Source organism: Rana temporaria, chromosome 1, assembly GCF_905171775.1.
Source record: "Rana temporaria chromosome 1, aRanTem1.1, whole genome shotgun sequence".
Lineage (NCBI taxonomy): Eukaryota > Metazoa > Chordata > Amphibia > Anura > Ranidae > Rana > Rana temporaria.
Window position 1 is genome coordinate 118754840 of NC_053489.1, and position 25377 is coordinate 118780216.

The following is a 25377-nucleotide window of genomic DNA, read 5'->3' on the forward strand; positions in this document are numbered from 1 at the left end:
CGGATTATCCGATCGTTTGTACACAAGTCTAAAATCCAAAAGTACAAACATTCATGCTCCAAACCAATGCTAACCATAGCACAACATTAACAGAAGCTGCGTAAGGGGCGGCGCTAAAGAGCATAAAAACAACGTAGTTTGGAATAACTTTAGGCCGCCTAAGGCCTTACGGAAATGACGTAATTCGACTGCGGTGGCCTGGCGTACGTTCGGGAATCGGCGTACAAGCTCATTTACATAATCTACGCCGGCCGCAATGGAAGCGCCACCTAGCGGCCATCCGAAAAATTGCAAGCTAAGATAGAACGGCGCAAGCCGTCCTATCTTAGCTTTGTTTAAGCATATCTCTGTTTGAGCATACGCTTAAACATACGGCGGCGTAGATTCGGAGTTAGGTCGGCTTATCTACTGATAAGCCGGCCTAACTCTTTGTGAATCTACCTAATAGAACCTACTTTCCATGTGCTTTTGATCCAGAAAAAAAAAAAAAAACAGTGTGGTGTGAACTGGCCCTTTCACACGGACGTGTCAGTGTATGGGCTCCGCTTTGCTCAGCAGGGATGGTTCCATAGATCCTCGCTGAGCCGGCAGATGACAGGTAGGTCTCTGTCAGAGCGCCGCTCTCCTCTATGGAGGATCGGATGAAGACAGACCGTGGAGTCCGTCCAATCCCTTTGGCGGATCGATTGTCAGCGGACATGTCACCGCTGACACCCGTCGCTCCATAGAGGTGCACGGAGCGCCTGTTCAGGTCTGTCTAAAAAACTGACAGGTCCGCCCGTGTGAAAGGGGCCTTAGGCTGTATTGACACATGATCACTGGCAGAATCTGAAAAATGTCAAATGGTTGCAAAACAAAGAACGCAATTGCGATGCCATTACTTCTAATGGCACTGCGATATTCCTGTGACTGTCTCCCAAAAGAAGCTCATATTCCTCAATCACAGCATGATTGGGGTTCCATTAGAAGTAATGGCATTACAATCGCATTCTGTGTTTTGCAGCCACTTGAAATCACAGGGTGGAATTGCGCAGATTTCACCCTCGATTATGTGTGAACGCAGCTCTTAGGCTGGAGGACACACAATCTGGAGCAGCTGTGCAACCAATCAGCTTCTAACTTTTATTTCCAAGGCATAACTGAACAAGTTGAAGCTAGAAGCTGATTGGTTGTTAGTAAAGTGGCATCCCCCCGTAGTAGATCGGTGACAGTCCGGTCAGTGGTGTCTCTCACCATCCTCCAGGATATGGCTGGGCTTCACCGCCTCCACCTTGAACTGGCTGGCACTCCACCCCGGGATCGGCTCTCTCACCACCTCACTGTCGGACAGCCAGGTCACCGTCTCGAAGTTGTCCCCCCGGATCAGAGCCTCCGCCTCCTCCCGGTGTACGGCCACCTGCTGGAACTGGTGAAGGCCCCCGGCGTGGTCGAAGTGGACGTGTGTGGCCACCGCCATGAGCGGCCGGCGCCCCGATCCCCCGTCCTTGCCGTGCGGCAGCAGCCCGGAGGAGCTGAGGTATTCGGGAAGGCTGCGGAGCCCCAGGCCGGTGTCTATGACCAGGTCCTGGTGGGAGCCCTGCACCAGCCAGATGTTGGCTCGGTTCCCTGACTCGTAGAAGCGTTCCTGGATCCAGTACACGCCGTCCCCCAGAGCCTTGTGTGCATACCACTCCAGAGCCGCCATGGCCTGACCCGCTCCGCCTGTTGCCGACAGTCCAGCTGCCAGTGCCAGCACCCGGGGCAGCGCCCACAGACCTGACACCAGAGTACGGGCTACACGATGCGTCTCCTCCAATGGGAGAAGAGGAGGACAAGGCGGCACCGCCTGGATAGCCAATCAGGAGATGTCTGGGGACGCTTGCTCTTCTGCAAATACACGCTCATTTGTTTTCAGCGTGTCTTTGAGAGGGGACACGTGTGACCTGTGTACAACTGAGAGAGGGGACACGTGTGACCTGTGTACAACTGAGAGAGGGGACACGTGTGACCTGTGTACATCTGAGAGAGGGGACATGTGTGACCTGTGTACATCTGAGAGAGGGGACATGTGTGACCTGTGTACATCTGAGAGAGGGGACGCGTGCATGGGTGGACTGACAACTCATGGGGCCCCCGGCAATAGGAGATTATGGGGCCACACAGTATACACACACACATAGAGTATACATACATAGTATACACACAGAAACAATATACACACACACACAATATACGCACACAGTATACACACACACAGAATACACGTACTGGAGAGGCGGGGCAGCTAAAATCTTGGGATTTTTTAAAAAGCACATATTTTTACATACTGTCCCTGGTTTTACTTAGGCTGGCAACACTGATGGGGCCCCCTAGTGGCATGGGGCCCTCGGGCAGTGCCCGAATGGTCAGTCCGCCCCTGGACACGTGTGACCTGTGTACATCTGAGAGCGGAGACACGTGTGACCTGTGTACATCTGAGAGAGGGGACACGTGTGACCTGTGTACATCTGAGAGGGGACGCGTGTGTGTGACCTGTGTATACCTGAGAGGGGACAGTGTGACCTGTGTACACCAGAGAGGGGACGCGTGTGACCTGTGTATACCTGAGAGAGAGGACGCGTGTGACCTGTGTACACCAGAGAGGGGATGCGTGTGACCTGTGTACACCAGAGAGGGGATGCGTGTGACCTGTGTACACCAGAGAGGGGACACGTGTGACCTGTGTACACCAGAGAGGGGACGCGTGTGACCTGTGTACACCAGAGAGGGGACGCGTGTGACCTGTGTATACCTGAGAGAGGGGACAGTGTGACCTGTGCATACCTGAGAGAGGGGACGTGTGTGACTTGTGCATTCCTGAGAGAGGGGTCAGTGTGACCTGTGTATACCCGAGAGAGGGGTCAGTGTGACCTGTGTATACCCGAGAGAGGGGTCAGTGTGACCTGTGTATACCCGAGAGAGGGGTCAGTGTGACCTGTGTATACCCGAGAGAGGGGACAGTGTGACCTGTGTACACCAGAGAGGAGACACAACTGTGACCTGTGTATACCTGAGAGAGGGGACCGTGTGACCTGTGTATACCTGAGAGAGGGGACGCATGTGACCTGTGCATACCTGAGAGAGGGGACGCATGTGACCTGTGCATACCTGAGAGAGGGGACGCGTGTGACCGGTGTATACCTGAGAGAGGGGACCGTGTGACCTGTGTATACCTGAGAGAGGGGACGCATGTGACCTGTGCATACCTGAGAGAGGGGACGCATGTGACCGGTGTATACCTGAGAGAGGGGACAGTGTGACCTGTGTATACCTGAGAGGGGACGCATGCGACCTGTGCATACCTGAGAGAGGGGACGCGTGTTACCTGTGTATACCTGAGAGAGGGGACCGTGTGACCTGTGTATACCCGAGAGAGGGGTCAGTGTGACCTGTGTATACCTGAGAGAGGGGTCAGTGTGACCTGTGTATACCTGAGAGAGGGGACAGTGTGACCTGTGTACACCGGAGAGAGGAGACACGTGTGACCTGTGTATACCTGAGAGAGGGGACCGTGTGACCTGTGTATACCTGAGAGAGGGGACGCATGTGACCTGTGCATACCTGAGAGAGGGGACGCATGTGACCTGTGTATACCTGAGAGAGGGGACGTGTGTGACCTGTGTATACCTGAGAGAGGGGACGCGTGTTTCCTGTGTACACCAGAGAGGGGACAGTGTGACCTGTGTACACCAGAGAGGGGACACGTGTGGCATGTGTTCACCTGAGAGTGTGCCATGTATACCTTTCCATTCACACCTACACATTTACAAATCGTTAATGGCACCCCAAATGCAGCAAGCAGATGCATGTTATACCACACACAAAAATATACAACAAACATGGTAAAATGCTGGTAAAAAAAGCACAAACCAGAACACGACAAAAGGCTCCATGAGCTTGTTTGCATCATTTGTCACATGTAGGGCAACCCATTGATATCAAAGGCTGCGCTATGCAGCCAATGCGAAAAATGCACAGTTTTTCATTTTTAGCACGTTTTCACTTTTTTTTATATTGATTTATATAGGCATGGGGCGTGGTCACCCGGTGACCACGCCCCATTCCTATATAAATCATTGCGCACTGTGCAGCCGGCATTACAGCGGGAGGAAGCGTTGTGTCAACATCTCAAGAAAAGAAGAGGGAAGAAGGCGACAAAGACCGGGCCACCATTAGTAAAAGAGCTGGCAGAAGATAGCGGAGGTGCCCGGCAGAAAGCACCGGACAGCGAGAGAAGAACCGGAGAGCGCGGAGAAGGCACCGGAGATCGGGAGAAAAGGCGAGAGAGTCGTAAGAGACCACCAAAGTCGGAAGAAGACCGCCAGAGTTGGAAGAAGACCCCCGGAGCTGCCTAATAAATTACTTTAAAAATCTGTGTAGTGAGTTTTTTTATTGACATTTTTTTTTCCACCAGGTGAATGGGTAGGGGTATGATGTACCCCATACTCATTCACATAGGGTGGGGGGTCGGGATCTGGGGCCCCCTCATTAAAGGGGGCTCCCGGATTCCGATAAGCCACCCGCAGACCCCGACAACCAACAGCCAGGGTTGTCGGGAAGAGGCCCTTGTCCTCATCAAAATGGGGACAAGGTGCTTTGGGGTGGGGGCGCCCCCTGCCCCAAAGCACCCCCCCCCCCCCATGTTGAGGGCATGCGGCCTGGTACAGTTCAGGAGGGGGGGCGCTCGCTCGTCCCCACCCCCTTTCATGACCGGCCAGGCTGCATGCTCGAATAAGGGTCTGGTATGGATTTTGGGGGGGACATCCACGCCATTTTTTTTCCCGCATAGGGGTTCCGCTTAAAATTCATACCAGATGTAACCCATGCAGTTTTTTTATTTAAAATTTGGCGAGGAGTTCGCCCTCATGATAACAGCAGAGATACTTCCCTCCCCTTTCCCAGGTCAGCAAATCCGCAGCTAAAACGCAAAGGAACTGCTGAGAACTTGGCAAAGAAACCGGAGCTCAAAAACACAATGCACAAGTGTGAATCCAGCCTCACATGTATATCTGCTGTCTTCAGCTTTATACAGTGGGGATCGAAAGTTTGGGCACCCCAGGTAAAAATTTGTATTAATGTGCATAACGAAGCCAAGGAAAGATGGAAAAATCTCCAAAAGGCATCAAATTACAGATTAAACATTCTTATAATATGTCAAAAAAAGTTCGATTTTATTTCCATCATTTACACTTTCAAAATTACAGAAAACAAAAAAATGGCGTCTGCAAAAGTTTGGGCACCCTGCAGAGTTAATATCTTGTACTGCCCCCTTTGGCAAGTATCACAGCTTGTAAACGCTTTTTGTAGCCAGCCGAGAGTCTTTCAATTCTTGTTTGAGGTATCTTTGCCCATTCTTCCTTACAAAAGTCTTCCAGTTCTTTGAGATTTCTGGGCTGTCTTTCACGCACTGCTCTTTTAAGGTCTATCCATAGATTTTCAATTATGTTGAGGTCAGGAGATTGTGAAGGCCATGGCAAAACCTTCAGTTTACGCCTCTTGATGTAATCCCCCGTGGATTTTGAGGTGTGTTTAGGATCATTATTCATTTGTAGAAGTCATCCTCTCTTTAACTTCAGCTTTTTCACAGATGGCATCAAGTTACCATCCAAAATTTGCTGAAATTTTATTGAATCCATTTTTCCTTCTACTCGTGAAATGTTCCCTGTGCCACTGGCTGCAATACAACCCCAAAGCATGATTGATCCACCCCCATGCTTAACAGTGGCTGCGTTTGATGGGACACAGTGGCTGCCTTTGATGGGACACAGTGGCTGCCTTTGATGGGACACAGTGGCTGCCTTTGATGGGACACAGTGGCTGCCTTTGATGGGACACAGTGGCTGCCTTTGATGGGACACAGTGGCTGCAATTGATGTTTTTTTTTTTAGTTTGTTTGCGCCCCCCCCCCCCCCCTCGCCCAAAAAAAAAATTGAGCACCAGCCGGCAGGGCATCCTGGTATGGTTTAGGACCCATAGTTTAGTTTGTTTAAAGTTAAAACTGTTCCAGAGCTTGCACCTTAACCATCCAGTCAGCAATGACATAACTAGCATTATTCTGTCCCAGCTGATTCCCTATAAATTACTATTTATGGCTAAGATGCTGAATATCACTGATTATGGGATTTTTTTCTTTTTTGGAAATAGAACATGAGAAAATATAATCACATAAAAGGATTACAGCATTCTTACTGCCAGGAAGTGCAGAGTACGTAATCATGAGATCACTGGGCTAGCGGCTTCTGGAAAACCATCATGTGCATTGCAAAAGCTGCAGTATGCAGACACTGTGGCCCAGATTCACAGAGACTTACGCTGACGTATCAGTAGATACGCCGTCGTAAGTCTGAAAATGCGCCGTTGTATCTATGCGCTCATTCTTAAAATGAGCTATGCCTGAATGTTGCCAAGATACGACCGACTTAAGTCTCCTACGCCGTCGTATCTTGGGTGCATATTTACGCTGGCCGATAGGGGCGCTTCCGTTGATTTACGCGTTGAATATGTAAATGAGCTAGATACGCCGATTCACAAACGTACGTATGCCCGTCGTAGTAAGCTACGCCGTTTACGTAAGACATACGCCGGCGTAAAGATAAAACACCTCTATAGATGGCGCAGCCCATGCAAGGTATGGACGTCGGAACTGCCATCGGCTTTTACGTCGTTTACGTAAGTCATACGTGAATGGGGCTGGGCGTAAGTTAGGTTCACGTCGTACGCATTGAGCCGTCGTATCGTAGGGAGTATTTGCGACGTGACTCTGAGCATGCGCCGTACCAACGGCCCATCATTTACATGGGGTCACAGTTAATTTACATGTAGTACGCCCACTACCTGCCTAATTTGAATTAGGCGGGCTTACGCCGGCCCATTTTCGCTACGCCGACATAACTTTGGGAGCAAGTGCTTTGTGAATACAGCTCTTCTTCTCAGAGTTACTTCGGCATACCGCATATGAGATGCGATACGCCGGAACAAAGAAGCGCCGCTCTACCTGAATCCGGCTATGTAAATATATTCTTCATCTGGAAGTTTAAGGCTCCATGCACACTGGGCTGTTCTCTTTGGAGTATTTTCGGTGAGAATGCTGCTCTGATACTTGCTTCAGTTACTCATTGTGGAAAAGAGAAAAAATTGCGCTAACAAAATGGTAAATCAATTAAGTGAATAAATATGAAGGCAGCAATAGCGTGACCTAACACAAAATACTAAAGAAAAAGGGGGAAAATTGCGCCAACCAAGTAATGTGCAATAAAGTCCTTTGTGTAACCACATATAAATCAAATTATCAAGGAAAAAATCACACAAAAATAAGTGCAAAAATAAGTGCAGGTAAGTCCTTAATAAATGCACATATGCAACATCAAAGTCCAAAAACGGTGAAATCCAGGACAAACAACACCCAGTGTGTAGATAATAACGTAAACGTGATCCGCCACCACATGGACTGAGGCTTACCAAAAAGTAACCAAATAACAGCGTTATTTTAGGTCACAGCAGGAAACTCCAGAGTATGGGGAACAGCTTTGATATGGACCAGGAATGTAAACAGACCACACTTCATAGGAAATCCTCGGCGGGATACAGCAAAATCTAATGTGAAGTACTCCTCCTCGAATCGTCTCATACAGCCCAGTCGATATTAGACATGCAGGGAAGGAGACCGCACATAGGGTAGTAGGTACCAACAATTTTATTAAAAATATTAAAAAAAATACTTACAAGTGTTAAGTAAGTATGAGCATAAGAACAGATGCCGGCCGGCATATAGCAGAAGTCCTTCCTGAACGCGGTGACGTCACTGCACGCCGTCCCAGATGCGTTTCGTCACAAATTGACGTTTTCAATGGGAATAGATATATATTCCCATTGAAAACGTCAATTTGTGACGAAACGCGTCTGGAACGGCGTGCAGTGACGTCACCGCGTTCAGGAAGGACTTCTGCTATATGCCGGCCGGCATCTGTTCTTATGCTCATACTTACTTAACGCTTGTAAGTAGTTTTTTTAATATTTTTAATAAAATTGTTGGTACCTACTACCCTATGTGCGGTCTCCTTCCCTGCATGTCTAATATCGACTGGGCTGTATGAGACGATTCGAGGAGGAGTACTTCACATTAGATTTTGCTGTATCCCGCCGAGGATTTCCTATGAAGTGTGGTCTGTTTACATTCCTGGTCCATATCAAAGCTGTTCCCCATACTCTGGAGTTTCCTGCTGTGACCTAAAATAACGCTGTTATTTGGTTACTTTTTGGTAAGCCTCAGTCCATGTGGTGGCGGATCACGTTTACGTTATTATCTACACACTGGGTGTTGTTTGTCCTGGATTTCACCGTTTTTGGACTTTGATGTTGCATATGTGCATTTATTAAGGACTTACCTGCACTTATTTTTGCACTTATTTTTGTGTGATTTTTTCCTTGATAATTTGATTATTTATATGTGGTTACACAAAGGACTTTATTGCACATTACTTGGTTGGCGCAATTTTCCCCCTTTTTCTTTAGTTACTCATTGTGGTCCATGGTAATAAGGTGGTTGATCCTTTTGTGGCGACAGCTTCCCTTCTACCTCCGACCACTGACAGGTCCTTCACCACTGAGCTCCCGATCTCTCACTAGGCCCTCTGATTCACTGACTCTGAATCCCTTGACTTCCTCCAAATCTTTGCTGTGGTATCTCCTTCAAGCGTCACCCACTGCTGACCGGCTCGGTCCCTGGCTTGACACACACGGCTGCTCTGCAAGCGTCACCTCCGCTGGTTAGGTCCCTGACTTGATCACCACCTGAAGTTTCCCGATTCTCTCCTTCGGTGAGAATGCTGCTCTGATACTTGCTTCAGTTACTCACTGTGGTCCATGGAAATAAGGTGGTTGGTCGTTTTGTAGCGACAGCTTCCCTTCTACCTCCGACCACTGACAGGTTCTCCAGCCGGCAGAATTGTCACTTCTGGTTGGATTATAAGCCGCAATCCCAACCCTGCACTGCTCTCTTACTTCTGCATAGGCCCTTACACAGCCTAGCAGCCAGATGCCCCCGGGGTAGGCCCAATCTCTGGCCTAGCAGCCCGGGGCACACGACGCACGGCCACCCAGACAGCTGTCCAGATGGCACCGAACATAGATCACCTGACTCCACCCGAATATATAGGCTCTCCCAGCAGGCCAAGTGATTCAAGAAAACTAGGCATGTGCAAAAGGGAAAAATTATTTTCGTTTCGTTTCGTTTTAATTCGTTATTTAATTAATTTTGTTAAGTTAGATTCGTTACATGTGTTAAATTCGTTTTCGGAATTTGTTCGTTTTCGACCGAATTTCGAAAAGTCCGATCGAATTAGAAAATATTTCGACCGGATTCTAAAACAAATAGTCTCTTTTCGAATAGAATTTTTTTTCGAATTCGATTCGAAAAGATTCTTTTTTTTTTTTTTTCGAATTCTGATCGAATTTTTTTTTTTTCGAATTCCGATCGAATTTCGTCCGCGGGTTTTCGATTCCGAATCGAAAACGTTCGCTCGGATTCGGTAAATTCATTAACCACTTGCCGCCCGCCAATGACAAATTTACATCGGCAAAGTGGTTGTAGAATCCTGACTGGACGTCATATGACGTCCTCAGGATTCTGAGCCGCTGGGCACCCCGCAACACCGGTCAAGGTAAAGAGTCTCTCACGGAGGCTCTTTACCACGTGATCAGCCGTGTCCAACCACGGCTGATCACGATGTAAACAGGAAGAGCCGTTGATGGCTCTTCCTCACTCGCGTCTGACAGACGCGAGTAGAGGAGAGCCGATCGGCGGCTCTCCTGACAGGGGGGGTTCGTGCTGATTGTTTATCAGCGCAGCCCCCCCTCGGATCGCCACACTGGACCACCAGGGAAGCCCATCCTGGACCACCAGGGAAGGGCAAACCAAAAAAAAGTCTGGAAAAAAAAATGTCAATCAGTGCCCACAAATGGGCACTGACTGGCAACATGGGTAAATCAGTGCCGCCCCACAGTGTCCATCAGTGCCACCCCACAGTGTCCATCAGTGCCACCCCACAGTGTCCATCAGTGCCACCCCACAGTGCCCATCCATGCCCAGTGCCCACCTATCAGTGCCCATCTGTGCCACCCATAAGTATCCATCAGTGCCACCCATCTGTGCCGCCCATGAGTGCCCATCTGTGCCACCTATGAGTGCCCAGTGCCGCCCATGAGTGCCCATCAGTGCCGCCCATGAGTGCCCATCAGTGCCGCCCATGAGTGCCCATCAGTGCCGCCTATGTGTGCCCATCAGTGCCGCCTATGTGTGCCCATCAGTGCCGCATACCAGCGACGCCAATCAGTGCCACCTCATCTGTGCCCGTCAGTACTACCTCATCGATGTCCATCAGTGCCATCTCATCGGTGCCCATCAGTGCCGCCATATCAGTGCCCGTAATTGAAAGAGAAACCCTACTTATTTACAAAAAAAATAACAGAAAAAAATAAAAACGTATTTTTTTTTCAAAATTGACAGTCTTTTTTTAGTTGTTGCGCAAAAAAAAATTCGCAGAGGTGATCAAATACCACCAAAATAAAGCTCTATTTGTGGGGAAAAAAGGACGCCAATTTTGTTTGGGTACAGTGTAGTATGACCGCGCAATTGCCATTCAAAGTGCGACAGTGCTGAAAGCTGAAAATTGGCTTGGGCGGGAAGGTGCGTAAGTGCCTGGTATGGAAGTGGTTAATATTGCAATTCGGGAATTTGTATGCATCCGAATGTCCGAATAATGAAAAATTTGTCCGAATTTCGATTCGGAACGAAACGAAATGCACATGCCTAAAGAAAACTCCTGCCCAATGGCTGAGATACCCCATAACCTAACCTTAAAGCGGGGGTTCACCCTTAGAGGGCACTTTTCCCCCTTAGCTTCCTGCTCGTTATTACTAGGGGAATCGGCTATTTATTTTAAACTATGTGCAGTACTTACCCGTTTACGAGACGCATCCTCTCCGTCGCTTCCGGGTATGGGCTTCGGGAATGGGCGTTCCTTCTTGATTGACAGGTTTCCGAGAGGCTTCCGACGGTCGCATCCATCGCGTCACGATTTTCCGAAAGAAGCCGAACGTCGGTGCGCAGGCGCAGTATAGAGCCGCACCGACGTTCGGCTTCTTTCGGCTACGAGTGACGCGATGGATGCGACCGTCGGAAGCCTCTCGGAAGAATGTCAATCAAGAAGGAACGCCCGCTCCAGAAGACCCATACCCGGAAGCGACGGAAGAAGATGCAGCTCGAAAACGGGTAAGTACTGCACATATTTTAATATAAATAGCCGATTCCCCTAGACCGAACGAGCAGGAAGCTAAGGGGAGATTTTTTTTTTTTTTTTAAATGGGTGAACTCCCGCTTTAAGTTGTCCTTCTCATATCTAGTACCACCAAGTAGCTGGCCACATAGTGGTAAAAGAGAAAAGTGCAACAAGGCCAAACTTCTGGAGAAATCAATAGATCTCTATCAATCACCCAGGATAATTATTCCTGGCAGGTAAATTTGTGAGGAGCAACCTTGCCTAAACTAAAGGGTGCTACACTAGCAGAATGTCTTTGGATTGTGGGAAGAAACCCACATGAACATGCAAACTCCTAATTGTTTTGTGGCTCTAATTCACATTTTGTTTCAGAGTTTTGGAGACTTTAGCTTTGGATATGTTTAAAGACATTTAGCTTTGTGTCCGTCCAGAACGAGTGTTCTGAGCATAGGAGTGTGTCCGTCCAGAACTGATGTGTCTCTGACCACGAACCACGTGGTCCACGAACCACGAACACCAATTCTTTCACACTGGGGCGGTTTGCTGGGGCTATTGCGCTAAAAATAGTGCCTGCAAACCGACCTGAAACAGAGGCCGTTGTTTCTCCAGTGTGAAAGCCCGAGAGCTTTCACACTGGATCGGTGCGCTGGCAGGACAGAAAAAAAAAGTCCTGCTAGCCGCATCTTTGGAACGGTGAAGGAGCGGTGTGTATACCGCTCCTCCACCGCTCCTGCCCATTGAAAGAAATGGGACATCGCGGCTATACCGCTGGCAAAGTGCCTCAGCAGAGGCGCTTACAGTGGTTTTTAACCCTTTTCCGGTTGCTAGCGGGGGGGTAAAACCGCCTGCTATTGGCCGAATAGCGCCGCAAAATTTACGGTAAAGCGCCGCCAAAAATAGCGGCGCTTTACTGCCACTGCACCTCCCACCCCAGTGTGAAAGGGGCCTTAGTGTCTTCATTACCACCTGTTTTATTGATGTCTTATGTTGGTATATATGTATATATATATATATATATATATATATATATATATATATATATATATATATATATATATATATATATATATATATATATATATACACATACATATATATATATATATATAATGTTATGCACATAGACAGATGTTGTTGAGGGATACTCTTGGATGCAGAGATTTGTCTTGGTTTACTGTCTCTTATCTACCGTATTTATTGGGGTATAGCGCGCACCCCTAATGTGGACCTGCAATTCCTGAAAAAAAAATGTTTTATACTTACAGTTTTGGTGTCTTGCGCGGCGTCCATCGGTGGCCTCGTCGGGTCCGGCGTGCGGCTTCGGTGGTGTCCTCCCGGCTTCTACCGCGCTGTCTCCCCGTCGATTAACCGCTTCCTGCGCTCAGTTTGAATGCCTGCGCCGACATATACCGAATGCAGTACACTCGGCTACATTCGGCCAGGCTCAGCTTCGCTCGTGCTCACGCTCTGTGACGTTTATGCGTGAGCACGAGCGAAGCCGAGCCTGGCCGAATGTACTGCATGTCGGCACAGGCATTCAAACTGAGCGCGGGTTTTGGCGTATATCGCGCACCCACGATTTTCCCCTTATTTTAAGGGGGAAAAAGTGCGCGGTATACGCCGATAAATACAGTATATATGTGAGACTATCTGCATACCACCATGCTCCCGGCTGGAAAACCTACTTTCTATTGTTCAATAATCCAAATGTAAGATCATTATCTGTTTATTTTGTTCTAATTTTTTAAATAAAGTTCTTGGAACAAAAACTATATATATATATATATATATATATATATATATATATATATATATATATAGATAGATTAAAAACAGGAGGTGAAGTGGGATAAGATTTTTGTTTCTCTTCATGGAGATTAAAAATGAATCCTTACGTTGCCTATTCAAGACAAAGAAATGGAGGACACCCAGTAGCCTCCCACATACTCCAGAATAACATGTATTTTACCTGATCCAGGCAAGAGAAGTAAGTATCCACAGGTGGAAATGCTGGCCCCCAAGTGGACCTGTTACTTTGTTTAGTAAGACCACAATACCAATTAATTAAAGAATCTCTGGGACCCAGTAATATAGCATAATAATGGGTTAATTGTTATTGTGGGTGTAAGGAACTAGGAACACATAAAAGATAAAAACCAAATGGAATTCTCTGTATCCATAGAAACATAATTACACAGCAAGTTCATGGAACTAAAATGTACTGAAATATAGCATGGTGGAGACATTAAAAACAAATACTAGACACACACTGCACTTAATGCAGAACTAGTCTGCAGGGTGGGTCCCAGAGCTTGCACTTTAAAAACAAATCAGCATTGGCAGCTCACGTAGTTTTTTTCTCAAAAGTTCCCATTGGATAGAACCTGTATTATTACCAATCATAGTATGATGAGTATCAAATCACTACAACACTACAAAACATAGTGTCAAATCTGCCCAACAATGCTTCTAAGGTTCTTCAAGTGGAACCGTTTGGTTAACGAGTAACGCGGTTAACAAGCATTTTGAAAGACGAGCAACTTTTAAAAAAAAATCCTGATTTGGTTTGCTCCACTTTTCATGTATATTTTAGAATACAGTGAAGTATACTGATAACGATACACTCCTAATACAATGCTTAAAGCTGAGTTTCAGCCCGGCAAAAACATTTTTTTTTAAATCAGCAGCTGCAAATACTGTAGCTGCTGACTTTTAATATAAGGACACTTACCTATCCAGGGATCCTGCAATGTCAGCACCCCAAGCCAGCATTGCAAGAAAGGGAAACCAGTAGTGAAGCCTTCAGGCTTCACAGACGGTTTCTTCCTGGGCATGCGCCAGCCATGCAGCAGTTTTTAAATGTCCCGTTGTCTTCTGGGACACACACAGGTCCTAGGCAGCGAGGGGGGGATTGGGTTAGAGCAGTGTTTCTCAATTCCAGTCCTCAGGCCCCCCCAACAGGTCAGGTTTTCAGGATTTCCCTCAGATGAAAAAGGCTGTGGTGATTACTAAGGCAGTGAAACTGTTAAAATCACCTGTGCAAAATAATGGAAATCCTGAAAACCTGACCTGTTGGGGGAGCCTGAGGACTGGAATTGAGAAACACTGGGTTAGAGGGACTGGACATGAAGTACATTGCTGTGCAGCGATCTTACACGGAAGTGGGAGCGGGTACCTGTCAAAATCAGGTGGTGGGATGCGAACAAACAGAGCTTCTCCTTTTCAGGGGCTCTTCGCTTTAATATAACTGACTGTATTAAAAACTAAACACAAATCATTAAAACCCTCATAAATGAGAAGTTAATGATTTAAAAAAAAAAAAAAATAACATTTATACTCACTAGGTGCATGCAGTATGGATCTGTCCCCTGCCGGCTCAGTTCTCATACGCTCTGAGCAGAAAGCTGTGACTGTCTCTCCCCTCCAGCGCTCACTGAGCTTCTGGGTGGATACTGACCAGTGGCGGCCCGTCCATAGGGGGCGCGCTGGCGACGCCCCCCCCCCCCCTCCTCCTGTAGTAAAAAAAAAAAAAAAACGGGCCCTTTAAGACATTTTATTTTGCTTAAAATGTCATTTTAACTTTTACCTGCAGTTCTGGCGGCCGTCAATAGAGGGCGCTGCAGCACCACCCCCTATCGCAAATAACACACATTCATTGCAATGAATGTGTGTTATTATTGTTGCCAGCTGCCACTGGTCTATTCATATAACCGGACATACAGGGTGCCGGTTACCTGAATAGCGGCAGCTGGTTGACTGTGAGGAAGTGCCTTTCAGAGCCGCTGGCTCTGATTGGCTTTCCAAGTACAACCCTCCGCCTCTCGGATGTCTATACTCGGAACGCAGCCCCCTGTGTTCCTTGTATAAGACTGACGGCTGTTTCAGCCAATCAGGTTCCCGGATTCTGGTTATCAGGAACCTGATTGGCTGAAGCATCAGCAAGGCGCGAGAAGACATCAGGGACGTGGAAGCATTAAAGTGGTTGTAAACCCTTACTTGTCACTTTTACCTACAGGTGAGCCTATAATACGGCTCACCTGTAGGTATCAAGAATATCTCCTAAACCTGTATGGTTTAGGAGATATTCCCCCCGCAATGCGCCGCTGATTGCAGCGGCGCATGTGCAAGGGGGATCCTCGGCTAAAGGACCAGCATCCGCCGGACCTTGCCGAATTTAAATCAGGCATGCTGGGAGTTGTAGTTTTGCAACAGCTGGAGACACACTGTTTGGGAAATACTAATATCTGATCTTATATCCTAACTTTTAAACTAGACTAAAATGCAGTTAAAGATAATGAAATGACAGTGGTGAAATTACTTACACTAATCAGCAGTTTTTCCTCACTGGATGAAAAGTTACTCCCCACCATCTTCGCTTCGCTGGGCAGCACAAAATAGCGATCCGAAAATCGACTGGCAAAGATCCAGGAAATGATCTCGCGTGTTCTTAGCGCGCATGCGCGGACGAGAATTTCGCAATCAATTTCGCATTCGCATTAGCGAAATTTCGCAAAAATTTTTTTTTTGATAAAATATCAAGAATATTCGATTTTAACGAATATTTCACGAATATTCATCTATATATTCGTGATATATCGCGAAATCGAATATGGCGTATTCCGCTCAACACTAGTAGTAAGTAGAGCTTTTACTGGTTGATATGGGTTCCTACAATCTCTACAACATTATAGCCATCTATTTTTTTTTTTTTTTTTTGGTATAGTTCTTTTTCAGTTCTTATCTTTTTAATAATGACTTTAAAGTTACCCTGTTAGTACAAACATTATCTAAAATGCAAATGCATTTTTATGTTCCTCTTTAAAAAAAAAAAGTAAAAAGATAATTAGATACATTATGGATGATGGCACAGTGAAGACAATGGCACAGCGGCTGCGTTTGATGGCATGGCACAGTGGTAATAATTAATGGCACAGTGGCTGCGTTTGATGGCATGGCACAGTGGTGACAATTGATGCCACTGTGGCTGCATTTGATGGGCACAGTGAGGCTGCAATTTTTTTTTTTTTTTTTTTTCGTTTGTGCCCCCCCCAAAAAAATTTGAGCACCAGCCGCCACTGATACTGACCATGGTTGGGACCTTTCTGGAGCCTGGACCTGCTGAGTGACATCAGCCTGCTGTTGGCTGAAAACGCGTCACAGGAGTGCACAACAAAGTGATTTTACTGATACAAATATCTGAATTCTTCTTGTGAAAACTTACCAAAGAAAGAATGATCATGATATCAAAACAAATGTAACCATTCGTGAATCCATCAACTTTTCTCAGGAATAAACATAGGTCCGCTTTCTGGAAGGACAATTTAATCCGTAGAGGGCCATGTTTTACCTGCACTGGGATGCGTGTCCCAATATCCAGCTATGGGTCTGCCGGCACACAAAATACACATAACACCTGTGCATCCCTGTACCAGTAAAACATAGCCCTGCACAGTGCATGGGTCAAATCGCCCTGCATGAACGAAAGTGAATAACATTGATTTTCTTATTACAATGGCATCTGAAAGTTGGTGGGGTATTTTAGACAATGGGGTTTATTTACTAAAGGGAAATCCATGGTGCACTACAAGTGCACTTGTAAGTGCAGTCGCTGTAGATCGCTGTAGATCTGAGGGGAAGATCTGAAATTAGGGGAAGCTCTGCTGATTTTATCATCCAATCATATGCAAGCAAAAATGCTGTTTTTTTTTTCTTTGCATGTGCCCCTCAGATGTACAGTGACTGTACTTCCAAGTGCACATCCAAGTGGATTTGCCTTTCGTAAATAACCTTCAGTGAGTGGACATGTTGTCCTTGAAGTTAATGGGCTAGATTCAGATAGGTTAGCGTAACCTATCTGATTTACGTTACGCCGCCGCAATTTTTTGAGGCAAGTGCTTTATTCAGAAAGCACTTGCCTCTAAAGTTGCGGCGGCGTATCGTAAATCCCCCGGCGGAATTCAAATTCCGCGGCTAGGGGGCGTGTAGAATTTAAATCAGGCACGTCCCCGCGCTGATCGAATAGCGCATGCGCCGTCCGCAAATTTTCCCAGCGTGCATTGCTCCAAATGACGTCGCAAGGACGTCATTGGTTTTGACGTTAACGTAAATTACGTCCGGCCGTATTCGCAAACGACTTACGCAAACGACGTAAAAAATTAAAAACTCGGCGCGGGAACGACGGCCATACTTAACATAGGATACGCCGCACTTACCCCTCCTATAGCAGGGGTAACTTTCCGCCGGAAAAAGCCGAACGCAAACGACGTAAAAAAAAGCGCCGGGCAGTCGTTCGTTTCTGAATCGGCTTAAATGCTCATTTGCATATTCAACACGTAAAAGATACGGAAGCGCCACCTAGCGGCCGGCCTGGAATTGCAGCCTAAGATCCGACGGTGTAAGTCACTTACACCTGTCGGATCTTAGGCATATCTATGCGTAACCTGATTCTATGAATCAGGCGCATAGATACGACGGCCGGACTCAGAGATACGACGGCGTATCAGGAAATACACCGTCGTATCTTCTTTCTGAATCCGGCCCAAGGTGTTGAAAGCAGAAAAAAAAAGACCATCACAGTTTGTTGTGTATAGGACTACTGTATGTAGCCACAGACCTCTTGCCCAGGGAAGAGATGGCACCAGGATGAAATATGGGAAGAAGGCAAGCTGGCAGAGGCAATATGCGGTTTTGGGTAATGTTCTGCTGGGAAACCTTGATTCTGCCATTCATGTGGATGTTACCTCGACACATACCACCCACCTAAACATTGGTACTGACCAAGTACACCCTTTATGGTATTCCCTGGTGGCAGTGGCCTCTTTCAGCAGGATACTGCGCTCTGTCACACTGCAAAAAATTATTCAAGAATAGTGTGAGGAACACAACAATTGGTTTGAGGCGTTGACTTGGCTTTCAAATTCCTCAGATCTCAATCCAAGCAGGCATCTGTAGGCTGTGCTTGGAAAAACAAGTCTGCCCCATGGAAGCCTCACTAAGCAATTTATTCTGCTACTGAAGGCTTGGTGCCAGATACCACAGCAGCATATCTTCTGAGGTCTAATGGAATCCATGCCTCCAAGGGTCAGGGCTATTTTGGTGACAAATGGGAGACCAACTTAACAGTAGGTGAGTGGTCATAAAGTTATGGCTGACCGGTGTAAGCCATTCGCCTCAGCTGGAGGAGTGTACCCTGTCACATGTCATTAGGGGGCTGGCTGCCTGAACCTTGTAGAGACTGTCAGCTTCCGCTGATTTATAGAAGATGTGTGGCAGCTAAGCAGTGGATAACAGCAGGGCAACACTGGATTCCCTGTGGCAAATAAAGACAAGCTAGGGGAATCGATCAGCCATGACACTACAGTACAAACTGCAGCCATAACATGTGACCACAAGGTAAGACAGAAAAAAGTCCAAAAATTTAACTTTGAGAAGAATATGTGTGGCAGCTAAGCAGTGGATCACAGCAGGTCAACACTTGACTAGTGTAGTTTCCAATGTGCCACTCTCTATGCACCCCCTCCCTCCATTAAATACTTCCCCTTATTACCCCCCACTTTCCCGTAACCAGTTTACCCCAGTAATGAGACCGACACAGTGAATTGGAGAAAATTGGCCACAACAGCCATTTTTATTTTGTAACCAAATCAATATTTAACCAAATTATTAACACTTTTAATATTTTAACCCAATCCCAACTGATCCTTGACAGTAACTACCCCCATTAACCTTTTTTACACTGCGGTACCAATTACCATAACCCAGGCCTCCAGCCGACCCAGCTCTGAGACCCCTTTTTAACCCGCAGTGCACCGTAACCGTATTGCAGCAGACACCGTTCCACTGCAATAACCACCATAGGGGGCCATCCCATCGATGAGCCCCCCAACCATTTCCATTCCATCATTTCACTGTCACCGTCAAGGACCAAGGACACCGCCTCCGCTGTCGTGACAACCCGTCCTTATACCTGCAAGAAAAGAAAACAAACGCACCACACAACAAAAGAAACAAACAAGGGAGGGTGGGTGGGAAATCCTGCCTCCCTCTTCTCACTCTGCCTGCTTGTGGTTTTTGGCGCCGATCCCGCCCCCTATATATAAGGCTCCGCCCCCTCACCGGCCTGCTCCTCCAGCCACTCCCCTGAGACTGAGAGCTCTCCTGCTGTCTTAACCCTCCGTTGCCCTGGTTCCACCCCAGTCATGCCAGCCCTACGTTTATTCCTTGTGCTTTTACTCCGGGCTTTTCTTGACTAGTGTAGTTTCCAATGTGCCACTCTCTATGCACCCCCTCCCTCCATTAAATACTTCCCCTTATTACCCCCCACTTTCCCGTAACCAGTTTACCCCAGTAATGAGACCGACACAGTGAATTGGAGAAAATTGGCCACAACAGCCATTTTTATTTTGTAACCAAATCAATATTTAACCAAATTATTAACACTTTTAATATTTTAACCCAATCCCAACTGATCCTTGACAGTAACTACCCCCATTAACCTTTTTTACACTGCGGTACCAATTACCATAACCCAGGCCTCCAGCCGACCCAGCTCTGAGACCCCTTTTTAACCCGCAGTGCACCGTAACCGTATTGCAGCAGACACCGTTCCACTGCAATAACCACCATAGGGGGCCATCCCATCGATGAGCCCCCCAACCATTTCCATTCCATCATTTCACTGTCACCGTCAAGGACCAAGGACACCGCCACAGCCCGGAAGGAAAACCCCCCTTTTCCTTATGGGCCCCCCCACACCCGCAGGGCTCTCTGAACCCCTTCCTGTATCCCCATCATCCACAAGTCTGTACCCACATCCGTCAGATGAACACCATCCTTGAGCAGATACAAACCCACATTAACCTCCAACTCCCTGTGTCTCACCCCTAAACCCCCGTGTTTAGCCACAAACCTCCCTAGTACCTTGTTTACTTTCACCCTTCCCTTATTGACCCGATCCACCGACCTTGCCATGCGCCATGTACTTCGCGCGACAATGTCTGACCAGATGATCAACATGTTGGGGAAAGATGCCCGCATCGTCAAGACGTCCGCCTTAACTGCCGTCATCAAATCCCCTATAGGCCGGATCCCCAGGTCATTCCCCCCGACGTGTAACATCAACACATCTGGGGGTCGGTCGAGCCGAGCATAGCGCTGTACTTCCGACAGCACCCTGCCCCAACCCATCCCAGGGATCCCCAACCAACGAATAGTAGCATCCTGACTGGAAATTCCCAATTGCCTACCCCCTGGCCTAGCATCCGCTCTTCTAGCCCCCCTACAGACATAAGAATGCCCCATGATCCATACGAGGCGCGCCTGTCTTCCACCTGAAAAAACAAACAATAAATCATGACTATTAACAATTTGCCCCCACAGCAAAGATACCGGCCTTTCCCGTAGACTACTTTCTTCCCCCCCATTTATTAATCCATCAACAAATGAGGGCGAACATACGAACGGAATCTCCTCGACTCCCATCTCCCAATCCGCTTCACTGCCGCCTCATCCAACCCACACCGGGCCGCCTCGGTTGCCGCCCCGATGCGGAAGGAGTGCGAGGCAAACAGCCGCTCGTCTAACCCCACCATCTTCAAACATTTTTTAAAAATTGCAATGAATTGAAATCTTGAAACAAAAGACCCATCCACGTGTACCCAAAACGGGCCACCAACCTCAGGGCGTCCCTCTGCATATTCCCTTACCACCCTTACCGGACACATCTCTGAACCCGGCATCGCATACAAAATTACGTCCCTCCCTTTTCCCATCTGATCCGTCTTTGACCGTCTCAGCCGAAAAACCACCCTATCATCATGTGACCGTACGTCACCCCCCAAAAAACCCCCGGCCACCCGTTTTGAGGGACTAACCAACTCCCCTATCCGAAATGCCCCAAAAAATGCCACCGAAAAAACCGCCCGAAACAAACGCATTTCGTATTCAGACGAGCAGACTTCCTTTAAAACCCCAAAAATTCTCCCCAAAATCGAAAATGACACTGGCCTCCGCTCGTCCTTGTACTGGTGCCCTTTTTTGTATCCTTTTACTGTCTGTTTTACCCAAAATGTTTTCGTGAGGTCTGTCCTACCCTCCAATTTGAACCAAAACGCTAAAGCTGCTAATTTTTTCTCTAAAGCAGATACCGACCCTCCCTTCTCTATATGTCTTACCACAAAATACACCACTAACAAGCCCATATCGCCTTCGCCCAGCTCGGCGCCTGCCAGCCGTCTGAAACTGGCCCATTCCTCCCATACTTTCGAGTATGCAGCCCATGTCTGCCCACTCACCGACCTCCTGATCCAGTCTGCAGCGGCTCCAATGCCAGCCCCCACATCCACCCAGGGCAAGGAACCCCTTCTGCATCCGCCCCTGGCGCCAGCTCCCTGAACCTGTCCCACTGAAATCGAGACAAGGCGTCAGCGAGTTTGTTATCCACCCCCGGGATGTGTACAGCATACAAGAATATGTTCCACTGCAAACAACGCAACACGAGATGGCGCAGTAATCTCACCACCGGTACCGATGAACCGGAGATTCGATTAATGACTTGTACCACCCCCATGTTATCGCAATTTAGCCTGATCTTCAAATTTTTGCATTCTTCCCCCCACAACTCGATTGCCACCACCACCGGGAATAGTTCTAGCAGCACCAGGTTCTTCTCAAAACCCGCTGCTGTCCATGACCTAGGCCATGCCTCAGCGCTCCACCGCCCCTTAAAAAAGGCCCCATAACCCGTGGACCCGGCCGCATCCGTGACCAAATCCAGGTCAAAGTTGCTGACAGGCCCTGACATCCAGATCGCCCTTCCATTATACGTTTCCAAAAACGTATCCCAGATGTGCAAATCTGCTTTCAGCTCACCCGTTAGACGGATATAATGTTTCGGCGCCTTCACCCCCGCTGTTGCTGCCGACAGCCGTCGGCAAAAAACCCTCCCCATAGGGATGATGCGGCAGGCGAAATTCAACTTTCCCAACAAAGACTGCAGGGACACCAGCTGAACCTTGTCCCGCCCCAGCATCCCCCGAATCTCCATCCGAAGATTCTCCACCTTGTTCATTGGAAGCCTACACTCCATAGCCTCGGAATCAATCATGATTCCCAAAAAACTCAACGCCGTGGTTGGACCCTCCGTTTTGTCGGCTGCCAAGGGCACTCCAAACTTTTCCGCCATGTGCTGCAACGTTGCCAACAATATTGCGCACACATTGGACGACGGGGGCCCAACGCACAGGAAGTCATCCAGGTAGTGGATTACTGAATCCGTGTCCGCCACATCCCTGACCACCCATTCCAAGAAAGAGCTAAACGTTTCGAAAAACGCGCAAGAAATCGAGCAGCCCATTGGCAAACATCGATCCACGTAGAACTCATCCCGCCACCGACAACCCAACAGCCGAAAGCTGTCTGGGTGAACTGGCAGTAAACGGAACGCGGCCTCAATGTCCGATTTTGCCATCAGGGCTCCCCTTCCGTACCGCCGCACCCATCGTACTGCCGCGTCAAACGACGTATACGATACCGTGCATGCTTCGGGATCTATAGCGTCATTCACCGACCCCCCCTTTGGGAAGGACAGGTGATGAATGAGCCGAAACTTGTTTGGTTCCTTCTTGGGAACCACCCCCAGAGGGGACACCACCAAATCAGGCAGCGGCATCTCTGTGAATGGCCCCACCATCCTACCCAGCTGAACTTCTTTTGCTAATTTTTCTGACACTACCGCCGGGTTTTCTAAGGCAGACCGCAGGTTCCTAGCCAAGGGTGGCACCTTCGACAAGGAACAGGGAATGATAAATCCCTCCGAAAACCCTGCCGCAAGCAGCCGCGCTGCCCCTCTGTCTGGGTACCTATCTAGAAAAGGCCCCATCTTTTCCACCTTCACTGGCGTTCTCCCCCTTTCCAGCAGCATCCCCCCCCCGCTTGCCCTTTTTGAAGCAACGCGACAAGGGGTGAGCCCCCCCGCATCCGGAGCATTCGTGTTTAAAGCGACAGGCTCCTCCATATTTGCAGGAACCCTCGTTAAACTTCCAGCACCCCCCCCATTTTTTACCGGCCGGTGATCCGGAGGAGGGAGTACCCCCGGCCCCGCCCTGAAAAAACGGTGTATTAGGCCGTGGCGCAGAAATTATCCGCATCCACAGGCTTATATCCTTGTGATCCCAACGTATAGAAGGACGCACAGCCCGCCGCTGGCGAAACTGTTCGTCATACCTCAACCATCCTGTCCCCCCATATACCCTATATGCTTCACCTATCGCGTCCAGATAGCAGAACAGCGCAGAACAGTGTTCCGGGCTCTTCTCCCCTATGACGCTGGCCATAATCACAAATGCTTGCAACCAGTTAGTGAAAGTGCGAGGAATCAGCCTGTACCTTCGCTTCTCCTCGTCGTCTTTTTTGAAACTATCCGGCTTCACCCTATCCAAGTTAAACTTTTCTAACGGTAGGAGGGAAAAAATCTCAACGTACTCACCTTTTTGGATTTTCTCCCGAACCTCCTGTTTTAGATGTGACCCCAGTGGCCCTTCAAAGCAAATATATACTTCACCTTTTGACCCATCGTCCATCCGTACCACATCCGACCTGACCCCCGTGTCACTACTTGCAGTGCTATCTGGCACCAACCCCGTATTCCCCCCCACCGTGGAAGGTAACCCCCCCGCCAAGGGAACCCCGCCCACTGACCCCCCAATCCAGGGCGCAGCCTGAGGAAGCGTTCCTCCAACCCCCCCTTTCCCGGCAAATCGATGCAACAATTCACCCAAACCACACAATAATTCTTGCATCCCCCCAGGGGAACCCTGGGCAGCAGGAGCTAATCCCGCCACCCCGGGGGCCCCGGCTTGCGTTCGCACTGAACTCCCCACATTAACAACATTTTCAGGAGGACCCCCGCCCCCCCCCAACAGAGCACATAAAGCATTAACAAAATCCCCAGATAAATTATTAGCGGACTTACCAGGCTGGCCGGGACCGTCCCTCACAGCCGACACTGGCAACTCCATCGTAGACGAATGCTCCCTCTCCTCCTCATCATCCGATCCTGAAGCTTCCCCCTCCGATCGATCTTCCGAGGCCGGCGTCCTTGGCGAAGTCTGCCTCCCAGGCGTGGCAAGCCTGGAGGCCGTAGATCCCAGCCTCCCGGCGGACCGTCCTCTCCCGATCGACCCGGCCGTGGATGTCCCTGCTCCGCTGCTTCCCCCGCTGGTACTTCGATCGGCATCCCTCAATGTCTCTGTTGTTTTGGAGCTAACCCTTGTCCTGGACTTGGTTGTAGTGTTCCTGGCAGGCCCCCTTTTAGAGGAATTCGGCTTGGATTGTCGGCCCCCCCTCCCTGCTGCAGTACTGTTAATTAGGGGATGAAAGGCCTCTGCCATGCTGCTATGCCTCGTGTGTGAGGATCGGGCGCCATTTTGTTCCGAAGCCCCGCCCCCCGGGCCTGAATTATGTGTGCCAGCACCCCCAGCCGCAGCGTGGCTTCGCTTGGCTGGAGGGGGTGAAGGGTGGCTTTGTGGGCTGCTATTAGACCGCCGGGACCGCGGTGTTGGGGTAGGTGAGTAGCGCTGCGGTGCTCGTGAGCGCCGAGCGCGTGGGGTTAATACTGACTCCGTCTGGGACCCCCCCGCCTCGTCTATCAATAAGCCCCCCACCTGAGATTCCAGCCATCCTTCCTCCTTGTTAGCTGCTGCTGCTCTGAGTCTTGCTAGGATTAAATCCACATCCATTGCTGCATCCGTTTTAGGGGAAATAAATTTTCTGATCTGTGTGAGGGAGCAACGAGAAATCCTGCCTCCCTCTTCTCACTCTGCCTGCTTGTGGTTTTTGGCGCCGATCCCGCCCCCTATATATAAGGCTCCGCCCCCTCACCGGCCTGCTCCTCCAGCCACTCCCCTGAGACTGAGAGCTCTCCTGCTGTCTTAACCCTCCGTTGCCCTGGTTCCACCCCAGTCATGCCAGCCCTACGTTTATTCCTTGTGCTTTTACTCCGGGCTTTTCTGGATTTCCTGTGTGGGTGGGTATGTAAATTCTGGATAAGGCTGGGTTCACACTACTACACTACTTTCATCCTACT

At 48.6% G+C, this 25377-nt stretch overlaps 2 protein-coding genes across 2 annotated transcripts in view; both read right to left on the reverse strand.

Moving 5' to 3' along the window:
- The window catches only part of MBLAC2 (metallo-beta-lactamase domain containing 2), a 32387-nt gene extending 30601 nt beyond the window's left edge, over nucleotides 1-1786 (reverse strand). Inside the window, exon 1 of the mRNA XM_040342039.1 lies at nucleotides 1234-1786. Coding sequence (XP_040197973.1) covers nucleotides 1234-1684 — 451 coding nt within the window. The 5' untranslated portion in view covers nucleotides 1685-1786. The remainder of the gene's footprint in view (nucleotides 1-1233) is intronic.
- Nucleotides 1787-19662: 17876 nt separating this feature from the next.
- Nucleotides 19663-24028, reverse strand: LOC120930909. The gene is made up of 2 exons (XM_040342049.1): nucleotides 21587-24028; nucleotides 19663-21424 (listed from the first exon to the last, which is right to left on the reverse strand). The coding sequence occupies exons 1-2, from the start codon at nucleotides 23305-23307 to the stop codon at nucleotides 21415-21417; spliced, it is 1731 nt and encodes a 576-aa protein (XP_040197983.1). The 5' UTR covers nucleotides 23308-24028; the 3' UTR covers nucleotides 19663-21414.
- Between the last annotated feature and the right edge of the window lie 1349 nt (nucleotides 24029-25377).

What these genes read in the sequence shown, in the direction of transcription:
- LOC120930909 (XM_040342049.1), bottom strand. Translation starts at nt 23,307, where the DNA reads ATGGAGGAGCCTGTCGCTTTAAACACGAATGCTCCGGATGCGGGGGGG.